This window comes from Melopsittacus undulatus, chromosome 3 (genome assembly GCF_012275295.1).
Source record: "Melopsittacus undulatus isolate bMelUnd1 chromosome 3, bMelUnd1.mat.Z, whole genome shotgun sequence".
Taxonomy (NCBI): domain Eukaryota; kingdom Metazoa; phylum Chordata; class Aves; order Psittaciformes; family Psittaculidae; genus Melopsittacus; species Melopsittacus undulatus.
Window position 1 is genome coordinate 55,633,533 of NC_047529.1, and position 21,724 is coordinate 55,655,256.

A 21,724-nucleotide genomic window follows, 5' to 3' on the forward strand; every position below is an offset into this window, starting at 1 on the left:
GAAATAACGATTCAAGGAGTTCTCTCTTCTTTCCCCCTTTTTGATTTTGCATTGGTTAACCTTGGATACTTTATACCATGGAGCAGCATAACACACTTGGCTGCTAGGGAATAAACAGATCACCAGAAGTACACATGCTGCTGTGCATTTCAAAGGAACACATTCCAACTTTCTGTGTAAAAAGAGTGCATAGCAGTTTTGTTGGCTGGGGCCTGTGAAACACAGGCAGTTCCGAAGGTCTGCATTTGGCAGCATTTCCAAACAACCACCTCTTACACAGTGTGCATGAATTGCTCTGCTAGCCTGCCCCAAGAAATCCCTGTCTAGACCTCCTCCATCCTTCTCATCTTGCATGGCACCAACTTTGAGTTTAGCTCCATTCACTCTAGCCCTGCACGCCAACACATTTTTCTTTTCCAAAAGTAATGTGTGTTAACTAACTTATCCCCCCAGACCTTAGGTTATTCTTTCTAGTGCACTGTGGTATATCAAATGCTGGTAACGACAAGGGCATGAAAACATATAATATCTTCCAATTGGATCTCAAAGGTTATTTTGTAAAACACAAAAACTTTTAGAAAAAGTGTCAGCTTCCATTGGTTATTATAACAGATGTTCCCTTGTGTCCTTGTGCTGGATCTTGCTGCATCCTTAAGTGAGAAGTCACATCAAAATGTGATCCATTACAGCCTAGTGAATAGTTTCTAATGGTTTCAGCGTCATACAGATGCTCCAGGGCATATCCAGTTAATGTGTAAGCATGCTTATCAAAGTACTGCCTATGGGAGCTGTAATAATTTGGAGAGGCTGATGGATGGTCCCCTGGAGTTTGATGAGGGGACATGTCTGAATGCAGGTAGTCTTTAGATAGTACCAAACTAGATTTTGAAATTCGGTCAGAACTGGGGCTGCTTATCCTAGACAGAGTCGTGGGGCTGTTGTCATAGTCATTTTCATGTGGGCTCATAATCTTCCCATCTCGCTGCTGGATGTGTTCACAGGGGGGAGTGTTAGCGACCGTCGGGATGCGGCAGACATCTGCTGCCAATTGCTGCTGAGGGTAGTTTGCAAAACATATAGTATGCTTCTTCCCTGTGCCATTAATGGAGACCAATGGATCAGGGGTTGTTTTCCGCAGCTGTAGTCTGTTTTCTTCCTCTTTAATCATTTGCTGGGTGGCTCTTATTAGCGTTTCAATTTTGCTGGGCTCATGTGGACTGCTCTGATATTGCTCAGTACGGTATCGGTCACCTGATTCACTGGCAGAGCCAGGATCAGGTGAGCTGACAACACTATCCTCATCCCAGTGTCCTCTCCCTAGGAAAGAGAGAAAGAAGACAAGCATTGAGGTTGAAGGAGCAGGCAATCTTGAAGAATAAGTACTATGAGCTTTCTTTTCTAGACAGAAAACCAAGACAGAGGCACATGACTCATAACAAAGTCACCAAAAATTACTATGGTGGACCCACTGCTTTCAGTGACAAACTCTAGTAATCTGTGTCACCACACAGAAGAAGTAACACAACCGAAAACATACAAAGAGATCTAAGCACCTCAACACAAACATCCAGTCCTACCTGAGTCAATTCAGTGCAACCAAGCATTTGACACCAACTCTACAGGACCTCTCTATAATCTGGAGCAGCTAGAGGCCAGGCAGGGTACCTAGGGCATGTCAACATGCCCTCAACACTAATCACAGAATCACAGAATCCCGAGGGTTGGAAGGGACCTCAAAAGATCATCTATTCCAACCCCCCTGCAAGAGCAGGGTAACCTACAGTACATCACACAAGAACTTGTCCAGGCGGGCCTTGAATATCTCCAGCGTAAGAGACTCCACAACCCCCCTGGGCAACCTGTTCCAGTGCTCTGTCACTCTTACAGTAAAGTTCTTCCTGATATTAACGTGGAACCTCCTATGCTCCAGTTTACACCCATTGCCCCTTGTCCTACCACTGGATATCACTGAAAAAAGCCTAGCTCCATCATCCTGACACCCACCCTTTACATATTTGTAAACACTGATGAGGTCACCCCTCAGTCTCCTCCAAGCTAAAGAGACCCAGCTCCCTCAGCCTCTCCTCATAAGGGAGGTGTTCCACTCCCTTAATCATCTTTGTGGCTCTGCGCTGGACTCTTTCAAGCAATTCCCTGTCCTCCTTGAACTGAGGGGCCCAGAACTGGATGCAATATTCCAGATGCGGCCTCACCAAGGCAAAGTAGAGGGGGAGGAGAACCTCTCTTGCCCTACTAACCACAGCCTTTCTAATGCACCCTAGGATGCCATTTGCCTTCTTGGCCACAAGGGCACATTGCTGGTTCATGGTCACCCTCCCATCCACCAGGACCCACAGGTCCCTTTCCCCTCGACTCCTTTCCAGCAGGTCAACCCCCAACCTGTACTGGTACATGGGGTTGTTCTTCCCCAGATGCAAGACTCTACACTTTCCCTTGTTGAATTTCATCAAGTTTCTCCCTGCCCAACTCTCCAGCCTGTCCAGGTCTCGCTGGTGTGTCAGCCTTCTGGTGTGTCAGCCACTCCTCCCAGTTTAGTGTCATCAGCGAACTTGCTGAGGGTACACTCAGTTCCCTCATCCAGGTCGTTGATGAAAATATTAAACAGCACTGGTCCCAGCACCGACCCCTGAGGGACTCCACTAGTCACAGACCTCCAGCTAGATTCTGCGCCATTGACCACAATTCTCTGCCTTCTTCCTTTCAACCAGTTCTTGATCCACCTCACTACCTGATCATCAAGCCCACACTTCCTTAGCTTATCTATAAGGATGCTGTGGGATAGAGTATCTAATGCCTTACTGAAATCAAGAAAAACCACATCTACCACTTTACCATCATCCCTCCACCTAGTTACTTCCTCATAGAAGGCTGTAAGGTTGGTCAAACATGACTTCTCCCTGGTAAAACCATGTTGGCTGTTCTTAATGACCCCCTCATCTTTGATATGTTCCTGACCCCTTGCTGCCTCTTTGCATTAATAAAGTGTGAGTGAATTCGGACCAAGGTAAACACAAGAATCTCAAGGAATTACAAATCTACATCATTCCAACATGTCTACTAAGGCCTTTCCAGAAGCTGAGACATAGAGAATTTGCAGAACAGTTTGCAGTTATGCAGTGACTTTACACAGGTTACACAATAATAAATAAACACAAGTAATGAAACAGTTCTTGTATAGAAGCACAAGAACCCACAGCTGTTAGACAGAGTTATTATAAAAATGTGATATCATGTCCCAACTCAAATATTTGCCATATAAAACTGTTCAAATGGGAAAATATAACTATATTCTTACCTCTTTTAAAAATATAAGGCCCATAGACACATTAGAGAAGGTGTTCAGCTTGCATGTAGCTGAAAGGACAGAATCAGACCTGCCAATCCTCACTAGGAAGAAGCTGAGTGACACTCAAACCTGAGCAGTCAACTAAGGCCACATTACAATAAAGGGTTTGATGAAGGATTTGCTGAGACATGTGCCTGCAGAAGACTTGCAGAGTCTTGCACAAATTACTTAACCATGCCTTTGCCTCAGCACATACAAAATCTTCTTTTGGGAGGAGGCCCTTTGGGTTGGTTGACAGGACGCCTCAGAGGAGTCCATTTTCAGACCAGCACAAGTATTTCCCCCTGCTCTGTGTTGGGTCAAGGCATACAGATCTGTTTGGGTGGCAGATCACTACTGCTGTGTTGCAGAGTTCATAACAAAAACCAGTGATGGGCTCGTATAATAAACATATCCTGCCATTTGTCAGTGGATGTATTGCACTGTGGAGTTTCTCATGAGCATAAATTTATCCTTCACATCTTCTTAAGATCTGGACCCAAAATGGCAGGGCATGGAGGTGGAAGGGAGCTCCAGCCACCAGACCACATAGTATGTCCAGTACAATGGGGAGCTGCTCAGCCACAGCTCTAAACCCAGTGATCAGTTTGTCTCACTGCACAGACCACATATGCAGTGTCCCAGATTTCCTGAGTATGACCAGAAACACATGGGCTTGTACACAGCATCCAAGGCCTGCCATACTGGTCAGCTAATTGTAAGGTGACTCTGATCCAGAACTACCATAACATACATTGAAAGACAGAAAAGGAAGAAAATATTTTCTGCCCAATGAAACTACCCTGACAGCAATGTTCATACAGTATTGTCAAAAAGTTTCATTTGTGAAAGGCCAAGGTTAGAAACCGCATAAATCTAAATGAAGATGGCACATTTACAAGGCAAGTTGAGATGGACTTCACAACCAAGACCAACTGGTCAGGTTTTACCCCCAAAGCTACATGCAAATGCTTAAGAAAATAACTGGAGCACCTGGAATTACAGCAAAAAAAATAAACAAACTAAAATCAAGTTATATTATCCATTTGCATTGATGATCCTTGATAAAGATATGGAATAAATATTTAACATTTTTGTGTTTGCACCTCGCTATGGTATTTCTATGTCACCATATTTCTATTCTCAGCAAGAATTATGTGTAAAATTTGCCAGAAAATTCATCATACTTCACTCAATTTTCTTTTTTTCAGAAGAAATATCTAGAAAAACATAAGTATGACAAAAGTACAGAACAGACACAAGGAAGGAGGTGTCTTCTCAAAGAAAAAGTGGAGGATAGCCCTCATCAGCAAAATTTAGGGCTCCTTTTCATTCCTCATTTTTCCTCTGACTGTATTTTTTTAGAACTTGCTAATTAAACATTTTTTCTGATATCAACATAATTTTCCTCATACCGGAGTAAAATAGTACTGTTCTTTTTCCTTTCCAAAGCCTTACTCTGCAAGCCGATGCTAATGGTTTGCAATAGCATAATTAGCTTTTATGAATTCTTTAGATACAAACTATATTTTTATATATTACCTTAGTAAACTTTTATGTTTTTATAAATGATGCATCTATCCTTACAACCTTGAACTCTGACTTTTGGGTCCATTGCATTCTTTGAACTCTCAGTCTACCTTTTAATCCCTAGGTCCTATAGATTTTCCAAACCCAAGATCAGCCCTTCACTGTGATATGTTTTATTAGCTTCAGCCTCTGAAGATGTGCCAATGCACTGTTTGCAATCTGCCAGACACCAAGCAAGGCATTAGGCTTAGTGTTGAAAAGATGGAAAGACTCAAACTGGATAAAAGTCATAGCTGAGATTAATGCCTAAAATCAAAAGAAAATATTAATTTAAATTGTCAATTTTAAATATAAACAAATAGCAAATCATAGTGAATCAAGTAATAACCAGTGCAGAGAGATAAGTCATTTGGATAATAATTTCTCCAAAGGCTGTAAAGATTTTTTTTAATATATCGCTTGGATTTACCTCTGATTTTTTGCTAGATAGAGATTCCAACCAAAGTAGTTTGATCTTATATCAAACAAAAAACACATTTCTATCAAGTGTATCATTTTGCTTACATTTTTAAGATCATCCTTGAAATCTCACCAGTCAGATATTTCCACCTGAATTTCACACATTAAAAAATATACCACAAAATTCTATTTTGGTGCATATAAGCCAGACTGTTAAACTCAACTTGAATTTTAAGTATTCCTCATCTCTGTATGTGCAATCTCTGAGACAGGGACATAAATCAAGATTCTCTCTTATTTTCTCTCCCACACAAACAGCTTCATGTTTATGTCACATTGCTTTGTCTGAAATGGTCCCACTCCTGAAAATCCTTGTTATCTCTTACCATGAATCCTGTGCACTGATGTTATGTGGGGCATACTGTTTTCATATGCTTCTCTGCTCTCAGGGGATGACTTAGTCAGAGGCAATGCCGAACGAGAACCCCACCAGCTCTCCCTTCCTGACTGCGGTGTGCCAAGGAAATACCGGCCAGCTTCACATCTGCCTCCTTCACAGGCCTGATTATGGAAATGTCTGTCATCAGTCAGCCGGGAGTGGTCAAGTGCAAAACCATAGCAGAGAGCACTGCGGTCTGAGTACTGTCTGTAGGCACAGGAGACATCATGGTGCTGGGAGCTCGGTCTGTCGGTGGGCTCCAGTAGCTGGGGAGAAGCTGTGTCAGTCAGGGGGCTCCCACCCCACTGGCTCTCATGGTCGGACTCAGATCTCTCAGTGTGAAATCCAGAATACTGCAAAACAGGAGAAGCAGCAGAGAAGATATGCCTGGGTGAAATCTGCAAGTAACTGCACTGAAAAGACAGAGTATGTCTGTGATAGTGTGTTTTTTGTGAGCGTACCCACATGTCTGCACCTTCTGATTGGACTCCTAGTCCTTTCCTGTACAACACTCTATAATGAGCTCACAGATTACAGGACAGACCTCATGAAAGTCTAAACCATTCCATGCCAACCCTTAATAGCCACCTCCTTTACGATGTGTAATATTAGACCCAGCAACATCAATGTTGCAATTCAATATTTTTTTAATATGTCCAGGTTTTTCTCATTGCTTTGAAAGCTAGGGCTTATTCTCAGCAATGGTTCTCCAATGGAGTTCTCCCAAGAAAGGGACTGAAGTAACATCACTCCTGGAGCACTCTCACATTCAAATTGAAACTGAATGTATTTCAAGCTCTTTTTCTAAAGGTTCCCTCTCTTTTCCTCATGTTTAGTTTGTTGTTGAATTTTTTATTATTTTTTTTTTCTTACCTGGAGTGGTATCTTTGAACTTCTTTCCTCCTATTAGTAGCAAAAAGAAAGCCTCCTGTAGACCTTGAGACTCCTACCAACACTACTATGGAGTAAAGCTCTGAAGTGACGGCACATGGGGAGGAAGCTAAAAATCACAGCTCTATTGGAATGTGGGAGCAAGGAAAATCTGAAACTATTTGCCTGAAAAAATAACTGCTAGCCAAAGCAGGCAGAGCAGGTATTTGACACATTCGCTTAAGCAGAGCCCTCCCAACACAGAAGCGGCAACTAACAAGCAGTTGGAAAATCAGACAGAATAGGAGCATGGGCATTTGTTTAAAGAGAAGGAAGGGTTAAGTTAAATGTCCCATGATTTCTAGGTATTCATAATGAATGTTTCAAACTTTCAAATACTTTGGGAAAAAAAAATAAAAGGGAATGCTTATTAAACCTCCTAGGATTTAGCTGTCTCATTTTTAAATCTTTTTGTTTATTGGAACTGCTGAACTTCATGGAACATCTTTAAATCAATTTCATCCATGATTATGGATTGGGATGAGACTAAAGCTGTACATGTTCATCACTCCAGTACAGCACACTCATGTCACAAATCAATCTCTTACAACATGAAACCTTGGAATTCTCCCATTCCATCACTCACCTTCCAGATGCCTGCCCACTCTGCCTTTTCTTCTAATAGGCATTAGGCCTCTCTCTTGAGAACATAAGCTTACCTTCCTTTTCATTAGATTGAGTTAATATGAAACTCCTCATTATCAGCCAGGATCAAGGTTTTATGCACTTACCAATCGAAAGTACTGACCAGATGTTTAACTCACAGAAATTTAAACCATCTGCACAGCATCAGCAGCAGTTTTTACATTTAATTAGGTATTTCTTCAGTATTTCAGTTTATATTTGTGAATACTGTTTGTTAATACAATAGGTTATTTAAAGGAAAGAAAGAAAGGGTCATGGCTTTGAGGAGCTCGATTAGATTTTGTTATTAGCTGCCAGAAAAATACCTGTAGGCAAAAGCCTATCAGTAGATATGGAGAAGATCAGCAAGTTAGCATAGCATATTCATTGCAAGGGTTTAGAAATGAGAGGATAAACCTGATTTTGCATGGAGTTAAGAGTTACAGAACCACAAAAGAGTTCTTTTAAATGGCAGTAATTTGGCATACTTTAACTAGGAATTTTATTCAACCATCACACTTACATGTAAACAACTGAAACATCTGACTCTTCTATTACTCTTTCAGTTCTAATGTCTTCAAAATGCTTAGTCACAAAAATACTTTTGCAACTACTGACTGACTTACTGTCAACTTTTTGTCAAAAATATATAGATGATGTTTCCAACAAAAAAAATACATTTTTTACAAGATTTTGGCTATTAAAGTAGTTAAAGTGTAAATTCACAAAATTAAAACTAATTTTGTTCCTGTTCTTAATTTTAGGATTTCTTTTAGTGCCTTTTAAATTTTACTTTTATAAACTAGCTTTTTTAACTTTTAAAGTTAAGCTTAAAAATAAGCATAAATATAAAAAAAGTTCATTTTTTTTATTAAAACCAAAATTCATAGTATGCACTTCTGTCATGAAGTACATGAAGTTCATGAACAGTACAAGGAAAATTAATTTCTAATAATATTATAATGGAATTTATTTTATTGGGCAATTAATGATGATAATAAATGTCAGAACTGGAAATTCTTAATTTCCTTTAGCTCTAATAGATATTCTTGTATCCTCTGTTTCTAAGGACCATCCAGCGCACAGCATAACTTTTCTTGCAGGGAATTTCTCTGTGTAACTGAAAATTTGCTCTTCTTTTTTTTTTTTTGTTTTTAATTTTGAGCCTAACCACAAAGGATTCAATTGCACAGCCCTTTGTGCACTTTTCTGAAAGGGACATCATTTCAAAGGGTACATGTTCAGTACGTCAGAAATGCACCATGTAATGTCATATAACCATGTAGTCAAGACCAACAATACTTCATGCATATTCTTTGTACTTGATGTAAATGATGATTATTTGAGATCTGACCCATAACAGCTGCTAGGCCACAGACTGACTTAAATCAATCCAATTAATTGCTTCTGGCCCATATTTTCTACCAAGGCCTGTTATGACTGCTTACTGTTAAGGTACAACATAATCAGACATAGGCCAAAAATACGTCTAATTCCCTTTAAAGCTATCACATCTCTATTTGGCATCATTATGCTGCCTCTACTGCTGCCTACCACTGCCTCTTCTGGGAATCTGATGTTGACAGGTGGAGACTCCAAATACGGGTATGTGTGACATGTTGATGAGTAGAGAAATTAAAGGATGATCAAAGATACTGCTTTACTGAAATGGGAGCGGAAACACTATCTCTCAAGTCAGAATTAGGCTTCCATATGTCAAGCGATGAAAGATCACAGAAAATGGAATTAGATTTAGTGGAAATTATGGCAAATTAAAATTAGTTGGTTGGGTTTTTTTCGATCCATATCTTGCCTCACCAGAAATGCTCTCCTTCCTGCTAGTTTTGGGTTCTGACTCCTCTCAGGCAGAATTTATTATTTTTGGGTTCTTGACAGCACACAGAAGTTAAATATGATAAAGAACTTCAGACAGGCAAAACGTGAAATCCCTCCAGGTGATTTCTGAATTGTCTTCTGGCATAAATAACAACAATAAATAAAGTAAATGGTCCCCCAGCTGTTTTCTGGAAATTGAATTGCCACCTCCAGATACAAGAAATGTCTTTCAGAGCACTAATCCAGCGTACCACTGCAGTGAGAACACACAAGTAGGATTAGCACTGACATAGGAAGGGGCTATAAGCCATCCCTGATGCTACTTCCACATAAAGAAAAACTTCAGGAGGGCTGAACAGACAAGCAAATAGGAAAATATAAATTCCATGTCAGAGAAAAGCTTTTTTTATGAGAGCCTATGGAAGTGTATAAGGCCAGTAGACAATATTTTGTGGGTGATTTTCTTTTCCCTGACCTTCCATTCCTACAGGTGTCTCACTGGTCTGAGCACTGATTCTGTCATACATTGCAACGTCAGCCTGCTCCACACACCGTTCCAGATGTTCGAACAATGGAAGTTATAGATTTCTAATTTTCAGGCAGCCTACTCAGGTTTTTATCATCATAAACATTAAATATATAGTGAAACCCTCTCAGAGTCCTCTTTTCCATGAAAAACTTTCACTATATCAGCATTAGCAGCTTTCCTCTTGATTTGTGTCTTAACCATGAGAAAAAACATCTCAGATGCAGGCTGCATTCTACCAAGAACATATGCATGCTTTTAAATCACTTTTATCTTACTTTTTCCTAATGTAATCCTGAAATGTAAAATATGTTCTTTTTATATTCACTGTTATAGGCAGAACAGATGGTGAAAAGCTTAGATTAAAGTAATACAGCATGTCCATTAAAATAACCCCTACTGCTGGTGACTCTTCACCAGATCAGGAGTTATGTTTACTATAAAAAGAGAGGTTTGTTTTGTTTTTTAATACACTGGAAGATGTCAAAGCTTTAGGCTAAAGGAAGAAATGAAAACAAAACAAAAGTTAAGGCTTACAAATTCAGTCTGATTTTTTCTTTAACCCACTGGTTTATATGCTCAAATAGAGGTGGTTTGCAGAATTAATCCAGATTATCTGTTTATAGGAGTTATAAAATCAATTTACCTCCAAAATCAGGTGTATTTACATACACCTACTAGAGAAAGCTTTTACTTCCAAAAGCCTCCATTCAACAGCTCTTAGGTAACGTCATTACTTGTATATGTGACTTCATTTAACATATGTATAATCTTTATCCAATAACTAAAACAAGATATGAAGCAATAAATGTGTATCCATATCTGACCATAAAGTATTTTCATTAGAGGCAGGCAACAGATAGTTTTGAATATTTTCTTTAAACAATCATCATTAATGGGAGATTAAACTCCAAAGCAGTTGTTCAGATGATCACAATTAAAATGTTTTTTCCAATCTTGCTGCTATTTCCTGTGTACAGAATAAATGAGGTCCAGGGCTAGCTTTTGGAAACACAAAAGAAATGAGGTGCAGGGCTAGATATTAGGAGCTCCTCACAATGATTACTATTATGGGGAAAGACTACAGGCATCTTTTAACCAACTCACAATTTCCTCTCTAAATCTCTATCAAGTCTTCATCTCTCCTGGTTTTTCACTTCCTCTTTCCGCTCTCCACCTCTAGTAGGACAGGGATAGAAGGTCACTGTTAATAGTGTCTGGGCAAATCCTACAGTTGTGTCATGAATTTTAGGTTGCTCTTCTCTCTGCTTGCCTTTCCCCAGTCTGAAACTGGTTTCACAGAATCCATTAGCCCACTGTACTAACGGTGTTAATCAGATGCTGATCAATGTCTCTAATTTAATGAAGTCAATTTTTTGCTTAAAGAGTCAAGGGCCATATTGCACTATGTCTGCCTCTGCATAAGACTTGAGGAAAAACAGAAACATTAACACTATCTTAGGTGACCAAACCATCCATCTTTTACCCTAGCAGTAAATATTCTGCTGAAATTTTTAATATAATTTTCAATCAGATCATATGTTAAGTTGCTCTCCTAGGGGCACACACTGGCAAAGCAGAGGATTCTAAGTTATCACCCAACTAGGCATATGACCCCCTTTTCTCTTCAAAATGAAACAAAGTAGGTGACAAGGATAAGCAGACATTGCTGAGCAAGAAAAATAAAGAAAAAAAGAAGGAAAGAAAAAAGAAAAAAAAAGAAAAAAGAAGGAATGAAAGTACGTACATTTAAAATCTCCTAGGTGCCCTTAATTTTAAGGAACATTTTGCCCATTGACATTATTTTACTAATAAGCTTCCTGCTTCCTTCCCTTACCAAAACCCAGACTGCTGGGTAAGCCAAAACCTGTGGCCTCAGTTTTCAGCTGTGGCTTTTTAGTCACATGCTCATTCTCCACAACTGACTGGCAGATTACATGGGCTGGAGACTGAGGGACACAGGCCATAGCACCTGCTGCATGTTCTTCATAAGAGCTTTTCTTACTCTTTCAACAGCTTATTCAGTGGTAGGAACAGATGAGAGGGATGCGAAGCCAAGCTGCCAGTGTTGCTTGTGGTGATATGCTACAATGAATGGTATGACTATTTTTCAAGATACTGGCAACTATCACACTGCTTCTTTTTGGATGGTGAAATCTGTGACTTTACCACCAGACAGCTAGCAATGAAAATGAAACTGGAACTAAACATCCTGAGCTTTCAGACCACAATCCCTGATAAAACAACTGTCTCAACACTGCACTGTCAGCTCAGGATTTTTTCTGGTGGCAGAGAGGACAAGGAGATACTGATGAAAGTCACACTTTCAGAAACCAGATCAATGTGGGAGGATAACAGGTCTTCAGTTGGGATTGTCCTGTTAGCAAATGACTTCTGAAAGAATTGAATAAGGAGAGATGAAGGACAATTTCAGTAAATCAAAGATAGTCATCTTAAAAATCTAATTTAGAGTTAACTGTACATATCTCTCCCAATTCTTTAAAGCAGTTTTATTACAATTGTTTAGTGTAGTACGTTCAAAAGAAAGGGTCTTCTTCAACAAACCACAGAATTGCATATAAGCAAATGAATAATCAACAACAGCCATAACAACCTCTGGGAAAATTATATACCTCAAATTAAGAATCTCAGTTTATATCTAGGAGTTCATTTAAATATACCCTGTGCCAAAGGAAGATGTCATATAACTGAAATTCTTACCCTTGGTACTTTTGAGGGTAAAAAGAGAGAAAACAAGGAAGTTAGGTAGACACACTGTACACCCTCAGGGGTCAGTTTGGAAAACATTGTACCTGCAGAGAAACTGTAGTCATCAAGGTCATTATCAGTTAAATATTGACCTAGACTCTTTATTTTTAAAAAGTACATAGCTCTTTGACGTGACATCATGAATGCATACGTTTATATTTACTGTGTGCTGGCATAAGGGCAGTAAGACTGGCATCATTAGTAAACAATGGTTATTTCAACAAACAGGCTTATTTGAGCAAAAAAGTTGTCAATGTAAGTATGCAAGCGCTGTAGCACTGTCTGCAGAAATCATTTGTGCATATGCATTAGTTTAAGCTCCAGTTTACAGATCCAATCGAGTCTGGTCCATTCTCCAAGCAGGGATGTATTCCTTACACAGAAAAGGAAATCTGAGAAATTAAAGTCTACTGACACCAGTGGCTACCTCCTAGCGTTTTCACCCTTTCAAGGCTTTGTACGTAGGAAAGCTTTCTTGTTCCAGCTCAGTAAGTTAGCATGTTACTTTCCCTTCTCAAAACTCACCCCTTCTGACAAAGATTTCTACACGCAACTGCTGTCAAACATCTGGCAGCTTTCTAGAATGGCTGGAATTATTAAAGAGTGAGTAAGTAAAAGCAAGATTTCTCAAATGGCAAAACTCAAAATCCTCGCAAAACAAGTATTTCAAAACCAGCGTTTTCACGTCCTTCTGTCCGCTCCTCATTAACTCTAAGACTTGTGCTTATTGTTTTTGATGATGATTTACTATGCATGCTGAAACATGAATGTTTCCAGCTTTTTTGAAACAGTTTAAAGAAACATATTTCTGTCTCAAGATCTTATAACCTTTGGTTCCCTACTCCCTTTGAGTAACAGGTTCTGTGTGCCATTATAATTACTGAGGTAAAATAGCAGTCAAAATCAAGATATTCAAAAAGATTCAATTTTGTTTTTCAAAGACAACTACCTGTGGGTATGGTGATGTCCTTGATTTTGACTTTGTGCTCGAGAGGCGAGATTTGCTTCCCTTTCTATTATCCGTTATGGTTGGAGTTGAATTTGCATATGAGAATGCCGGCTTGGTAGCAGTGACCTGATCCAGGGAGAGCTGTAGTCCTTTATATTCAGTATCCCTATATAAAAGGCAAAAGTGAAAAATAAATTCACTTCATATCTTAATGGGAAACATTCCTTCCTTCTTAGTGGGATGTGGAAACAAAAGATATTTTTAAGGAAAAAGAATAAAACCATCCTGAGCAAGTCAGTACATCTTCCTGATAACTTTAAGTAGTATAGCTTACTAAACAATAGCACTATTTTTGTACTGAAAATATGACTGCTCTTTGCATCCAACTGTTATCATCCTGATCTACTTTCTTCAGTAATAAAAAACATTGGAATGGAAAAGTCTGAGATTTGTATTACAGTTCTGCATTGGTCAGATAGCTAAGCAATAAATAGGATACACTTTCCTCAAAACTCTTTTAACTGGGCAACTAAAAACTTACCGTGTGTGTGCTCATGCATTTGTGGGGCGCACATAACATCCTACATAGATTACTAAATAAACCAAACAAATTGGTTTTTATTAAAACACTTTGTCTTTAAAGTTGCAATTTTTGGTGTTTACAAGATTCCAGGAAATTGGTGTAAATTTTTTAACTTTTCCTCTTCTATGAGTCTTGTGAGTGTTTATTCCTGTGTTTGAAGTTTCTTGCACCATTTTACCACCCACAGGAAACATCTAAATAAATACAAGTTTTGTGATTTCAAGTCTGTTCCCAACTCACTAAATAGTAGAGGTTTTCTATGGGGAGCTAGATATAACAGCAGTTTGTGAAGGTCAGTATTAGTTTCTTTAAATTTTATTATGAATACATGAAAGTAAGGAAAACTGGTATTACTCACAATGTCTTACTAAGCATAACGAGGGCATATGCATTGGACTGCACTCCTCTGTACACATCTGCCTGTCTGCTGATACCCAGAGGAGTAAGAAATGAGCTCTCCAGCTTTCATGTAGTCATACGGAACCTATTTTGACAATGATTTATTAAAAGAGAGCGAAGCAAAAGTTTCTTCCTGACCTACCTACCTGGAAGAAAAGATGAAGGATTCATGGTTTCTCTCTTCCTTTGTGTTAATTAGCAAAGAAATAAGAGAACAAGAGAAGAATAATGCTTCTCTTATGCAGTCAAGGAGGCAACATATTCATTCACGCATTATCCCATGCTACATCTAAGCCTTCACTTATCCTTAATGAATTATATTAATAATAAATTGTTCATCCAGCTCTAAAGACAATGTCTTGCTCTATAACCACACATATACTGACGTAAGCCATGACAGTATAACATTCTTCAGAAAGAAACTGCACCACAACCTGAGCCTATCACAGCTTAGCAGACCAAAACACTTTCAGATAAAAGTCAGGGGCAGAAGGATAAACTTGATAAATCACTGAAATAAGTGAAATAGGATGGATCTTTGAACAGCTACAGATAAACCTGCAGAACAAAAAATGAATTCATGCCAGTTCTACACTATTTTTTTTCATCTGATTTGGCAATGCATATGCATCCATGTACACATACTGTGTGAAAACAAATCACTGGCATTATAACTGTGCTGTCTACACTGTTTCCAGTCCACGGCAGACAGAGATTGGCCAAGTATAGTTGATGTTTGGTAATGCAAAATTACTTCTTAATGAGAAAATTTCTTAAAATTTTGGCTTTAATACATATAGGCTTCTGTTATAATATTTGCATTTCAAATACCCTGCCTGTGGTGAAAGAACCTGTATCTAGGGATTTGAATATAGAGATCTGTATATCATTTGCCAGTTAAGGCTCATCTGTATTTTGAAGGCATTAATCTTTTCTGTGGTTGCCTTCAGAATTTCCATCCAGACACCTTCACCTTACATGCAAAGCATCTGTCTCCATGTCGTGGTTTAAGCCCAGCCAGTAACTCAGAACCACATAGTCACTTGCTCACTCCCCGCTTTTTTCCTCCCCCTGCTCCCAGAGTGATGGGGAGGAGAATCAAAAGAATGTAACTCCCACAAGGTGAGATAAGACAGTTCAGTAACTAAGGTATAACACAAAACCACTACTGCTACCACCAATAATGATAAGGGAAATAACAAGGGAAGAGAATACAACCGCTCACCACCCGCTGACAGATACCCACCCTGACCCGAGCAGTGCTCTAGCCCTTCTGGGTTACTGCTCCCAGTTTATATATTGCACATGACGCGCTGTGGTATGGAATACCCCCTTTGGCTAATTTGAGTCAGGTGTCCTGTCTCTTTTTCCTCCCAACTTCCCCTCCTCCCTGGCAAAGCGTGAGACTGAGAAAGTCCTTGGTCACAATGAACACTGCTGAGCAACAACTAAAAACATCAGTGTTATCAGCGTTGTTCTCAGACTAAAAGTGAAAAACACAGCACTGCACCAGCTACTAAGAAGGAGAAAAATGACTGCTACTGCTGAACCCAGGACACTCCATGATTGAGTCCTACCAAATTATGTTGTACAAATCATCAGAACCAAAGGATGTCAATTAATCTTTAACTACTATCATCAGCATGAGATATTATCAATAGTCTTGAAAAAACTATCAGTATCATCCTGATAAACACAGTCCCTCTGACTATTTGATTATATGAAAAAGAAGGTTCATGTGGTCTCCATGTTAGATGCAGAAAATGTGTCTCCAGAAATGAAAATTAATCAAAACTAAGTAGATAAGCTGTTCAAAGTCTTAGGCATTTTACTGGATAACTCAGATCTGCACCCATGCCATTGCTTTTCCGCCTCTGGTGTATGACACCCTATAACAGTCTGCTGCTTTCTCGTGTCAGTGGAAGAGTTTCCAAAAATTGTACAAAACACCACTCCAGTATTCAGACCACAAACTGTCACTCTAACACTACTTGCCTGCTGCTATGATCTGTGTAAAGGCCAAGCATTCCCATCATAGAGATTACACTGTACAATGTTTCTATGTTGTGTGAATCTAAAAAAAACAGGGGAGCTAGGCTGCCCAAAACCTTGCATGCCATTGTATGTTATTCTTCTAAGTCCTTGGTATCATTAGGATGAGAAGTCACCCTTCCACACACATTAGAATAAACACCCCAAGCTTTTATTTGCAGCCAATTGCTTAGACAGTAACATCATTAAACAAAGAATAAGAAAATAACTATTTGTAATTCTTGCTACTGAATGCCAAGTTTCCCCACAGGAGAAAAAAATAAAATAAAATACAACTGCACTATCTTTAAAGATGAAACACCTGGACTCTTTTGCATCACTGAGGCATAATTCAGTACCATCTTAACCTTATCGTAGCACAGCTATGCTTCAGAAGAGCCAAGACAGACACCAGAACACCAAAAGTAACAGGCCAAGATAAATACCAGAAGCTTATTTTAAAAAAAAAGGGGGGTGGGCAAAGAAAACACTGAGGAATCACTGTGGTCTCAGTGTCAGATGCGTAAGATGTTCCACCAAGAAATTAAAACTTTTGAGTAAATCCATATGCACTGTGAAATAAAGTACTAGAGGAACCAGGGCTCCTAGTGGTACACAAACTACAGATGGAAATTCTGACAACTTCCTGGAGGAATTTATAAAACTTCCTCAAACCACAGAACTGTAATCTCCAGATTCCTGTTCTTGGACACCTGATCCTTCATTATATGGTCCCAGCAATGCAGTAGTATTGCATCTTGTGTTTTAGACATCATTCAAAAAAAGGTGGTGGGTACAAGCTTCTTCCTCCAAGGTCCTCACCTGCAGGGTACCACAGGGATCCATACAATCTACATCCATCTACATGGGACTGCTGAGAGAGAGAGTGATATGGCATGTGTTCAATTGCTAACAGTATGTTGCTGACAATCTACTATTTATCTCATTTTCTGATGCAACTATCATCACTATAAAACATCAGAATAACTACAGGAAATTAGCTCTTAAATGAAGAACAGATGGATCAAACTGAATCCAGACAAGACCAAAGTGATGCTTCTTTGCAAAGGGAAACACATTGAAGACCTCCACCTTTTCATGATAGGAAACAGCCTATCAACCCTCTACAGTTGGGTTGAAATTCTAGGTCCTCTTTGACTCTTAAAAAAACTTGGATGCATATGCTTTTGGCAGCATATGCTTCCAAAAACTTTTTATTTCTCCTCTGGCTTGTTCCTCCCCACATATGAAAATCTGACTGGTATGGTCAATGTATCAGGCACCTACAGACTGGATTACCATGCCTCATTGTAAGCAAAAAGAAATCAGAAGACAAAGCATAAAATTCTCTTGCTACAACATGCTGCTTCAAATTTTCTTCTCAGATCTAACTCCCAAAAGCATTTCCCCTCAGTGCCATATCTCTGGATCTTCTAATGCCCATTATAAAGCTTGAGCCTAATTTTGAAAGCACTTATTGGTGTACTAGAGCTAGCATAATGAAAAACAAAGGATCAATGTCTGTACCAACTGCACTTCCCTACAACAAAACACCTGAAATTTGAGTATAAGGCGTTCTTTACAAAAGGGACCTAGATATAGAAAGCAGCATAGATGGAGAAGGACAAAGCCTGAAAGAGAATAACATTTGGAAGAAGAAGCCAACCTGTTTGCACATGGTTTGGATGCCAGCTGGATCTGCAGCACTTGTGTGGAGAGTTCCCCCAATTCAGCTTTAGAAGACACTTTCTGCATACTGCCACTGAGAATATGTACAGTATGAAATCGTGACAACCACCTGTCTAATGAAAGTCTGAGGAACATATAATGACTTATTAGCAGATAGACCCAAAAGAACAGTAAGGGAGCACTGCAAAACCTGAATCCTCAGTAAACAACAGAGCTTGCACAGACGTGGCAGCTGAGTGTATGGATATAACTCACCATGCAACAGAGAAAAATTAGAGGCTGTTTATATGGCCTTTTTGAAGGAAAAAAGATGGGGAAAGGGTGAGTCAGCATTGCTATAAATAATGTTGGGAAGACTGGAAATAGTGACAGAGCCAATGACACAGGATGGCCTAACTACAGAAAAAACAGGCTTTTTTGTAGTTAAGTTTTTTAAGGTAACAGGGTGAAGTTTGGGACTACTTTGACCAAAACCTAAAAACTAAAGTGAAACTAGACATTAACATTGGAGAACTAAAGGCATAAAGATTTTTGAATACACTGTTTCCCTCCTTAAGGAAGTTGTTGCTTATGGAGCAGAAGAGAAATTAAGCCCTGAAAAAAGTTTTCAAATAGAAAAAGCAGCTAAACAGGATGCATCTAGAGGAAGGAGCATAATAATGGCATCCATTAGTAAAGACTGAATAACCAGATTAAACCAAAAGAACTTAAGGACAACCAGACTGAAGAACAAAGATCTTACGTAGCTACAGTCATAAGCAGCATAACCTTTAAAACAAGAAGAAACCCATCAAAAAAATAAGAAAAAATGCTTATCCCATGGAAAACTCTGCAAAAGCCATGAGAAAGAGCATCTTTTATGTTAATGCCACAACATGCCAGAAAGGAAGAATAAGCTATACATGCAGTGACTGAGAATACACAGATAACCAACAAAGAGACAGGTATTTGCAGTGTCTTTAATTCCGTCAAAAGACATTAAATTTAGATACCTTAAAGAAGATTCACAGAAATTCAGTTTTCATAGATGGAGTTATGGCATAGAACTAGAAATGTGTTGCTGTTCATTCTCTCCAGCAGCAGTCAAAATTATTAGTATACAACTGGAAACAGGTCTTACTCCTAGGTATCTTTCAACTGACAGTCTGAACAATATGCCTATACCACCCAAGGAGACCATTCATTGTGGTTTTTGCAACCGGATTTGTCTATCCCACATTGGCCTTTTTAGTCATTAGCGTGCTTGTAGTAAGCGTGGGTAAAACCCTTCCCAAATCTTCATTCATGAAGTCAAGCCATGAGGATGATGATTATCATAATGTCACTGGAAATCACATCAAGTGAAGACTAAAAAGACATCATATGACCACCTAAACCTGATAAACATTGTAACCCATGTCATTCCTTACACATATTTAAGTAATTAATGAAGTACAACCTGAAAGTAAAAACATTAGATGAACTTAATGTGGCAGGTTCCTACATCATGGGTACAATCATTTGTATGACTGAGGCAAAGTGGAAAGCATTGCTCATGTAAAAGAAAGCAAGGTGTAATTTTACTTGGTTGCCCTATTATTTCTATTGAACACATAATACATGTTCAACATTTCCTCTAGTTTTACATTAAAAACCTATGAATAGGCTCATATGCACTCTGCATTTCTTTTCATTAAAAATAAGAAAAATTATATTTGACAGATATTCTGCCAATCTAACAAAGCACAGGATAGAAATTGTGAAATTAAACTAAAGGTGTAATATCATTAATGTTCAGTCTTTTTGCTGAGTTGTTGGAATTCAGTTCTAATCAGTCATGAAGGTAGTAAAAGGCGGGCACTTCCTCATGCATGTCTGACCACAATACTTTAATGTATCATTCTTCTTTTAAACAATGCCTGCAACTTTCAGCATTTCCACACTCCAGCTCATGCAATGCTAACAGAATGCCATTCAGCACATGAGTGAAAAGAGAGCAGGTTCTGGCTGTTTGTCATCTTCATAGCTTTCTAAATCAACAGATGGTACAACAAAACAGGCAATTTCCTCATCTGCTGTGTCCTCTGTTCATGTACAATGTGTCTCAGAAAGGTTTACAATGGCCTCAGTCTGCTCATGAGACTTGTCAGGAGAAGCAAATGCAATCCCTTTAGCATCTTCCAGAACCAATGAAAATAAGGAGGTTTCACTTAGCTCATACAAGAAGCCAAATTTCAGGACAAAGTCCGAAAAAAGCTGTTGAACCTCTCTGTTCATTATGTAACTACATTGACATTCAGTTGTGTGACCTCAGAGATATTCCCTGCCACAGTTTCCCCATTAGTTATTGGGCTGATGTTAGTAATCCTCCTTTCTGAAACTTCTCAAGTGAAGAGTCCCATATAGGCCTGTTCTACTGCTCACCAAAGTAATTGGAAAGATCCTCCAGAAATCTTTCAAACAGTTCTCATCAGTACACTTAATGGTTAAGCAAAGCGTCTCCTTGCAGAAGTATGAGATCTGTATATTGGATCCCTTTATTAAGTTTCAGGCACTCATTTATATCCATAAATAGCATAAGCAGTGGTAGCTGTTTACATCTTGTTGAGTCAAAGTTTACAACCTCTCCAGACATGAGATTCATATACATGATATCATGTTTCTGTATTAGCTTTTAAAGGCAGAGCAATACAAACCAGAAAGTTTAATTAAATTATTTGATACATTCAGGAAAATTGAAGCACAAAGTTACCTGTATGGATCGTTTAACACAAATATCTGAGGATATCCCCTAGACAACTACTATCAGAAATTTTATATTCCCTGTTTGACTTCTCATCTCAGAATGCAGTCATTTAACTGTCAGTTGGAGTTAAATAAAACATCCTGGCCTCTGGATAATCATGGTGTGGCAGAGGCTTCAGCAGTCTGAAAGTACAGTTTGTCATTCTCAACCACATGTCTAGCTACCTCTGGCTCCAAAAAGAGCCTTTTGTACACTGTATTTGCCTTTATTTACTAGATGAAAGTATGTGCCAAGGATTTATATTGTTTGTGGATAAAATGCTGAAGATATCCTAGACTAACTATATATAAATATGATTTACCATTTTTAGTTACAGATAGCACTGAAAAAATGTTTTAAATAAACAAAATATGATGACCCAAGTTTAATTCTGTAATATTTATTTGTACGGGGAGTGCTTTCTGTCAAATGAGAGGTGCCTGGGAGCACAATCGGCTAAAAGTCATGTTTGATGTATATTTAGTGCTTGCCAAATTAAATGGAGAAATATATTTGACAGGAATTTATAAACGTTTGCATATGTTAGAATATGCCTCATAATGAGAAATTTGGCTTAGAGAAACATAACCTGCAAGTCTGCTTTTTTTTCCCAATGGCCACCAAAAAATTATGAATACTGTATCTGAAGGCATGTTAAACCTTGCAAAACTCCTTGACTCACATTCATACTGTCAGCCTTTATCAAGTTATTGTGGTGACTTCTTTGTAATCCATTGGAGTTTTCCTTTATTTTAAATTCACCTGCACATTCAGAATAATACTTCTGAATAAACCAAAGGCCTGTTAAATGAGAGTTTTAAAAGCCTCTTTTTTTTTCTTCCAACTACTC

General features: G+C 38.7%; 1 protein-coding gene across 1 annotated transcript in view; it reads right to left on the bottom strand.

Moving 5' to 3' along the window:
- Positions 1-586: 586 nt before the first annotated feature.
- SIM1 (SIM bHLH transcription factor 1) overlaps positions 587-21,724 on the bottom strand; it is a 49,913-nt gene continuing 28,775 nt past the window's right edge. The window contains exons 9-11 of the mRNA XM_005145090.2: positions 13,409-13,574; positions 5,722-6,127; positions 587-1,317 (exon numbers count right to left, since the gene is read on the bottom strand). Coding sequence (XP_005145147.2) covers positions 587-1,317; positions 5,722-6,127; positions 13,409-13,574 — 1,303 coding nt within the window. The remainder of the gene's footprint in view (positions 1,318-5,721; positions 6,128-13,408; positions 13,575-21,724) is intronic.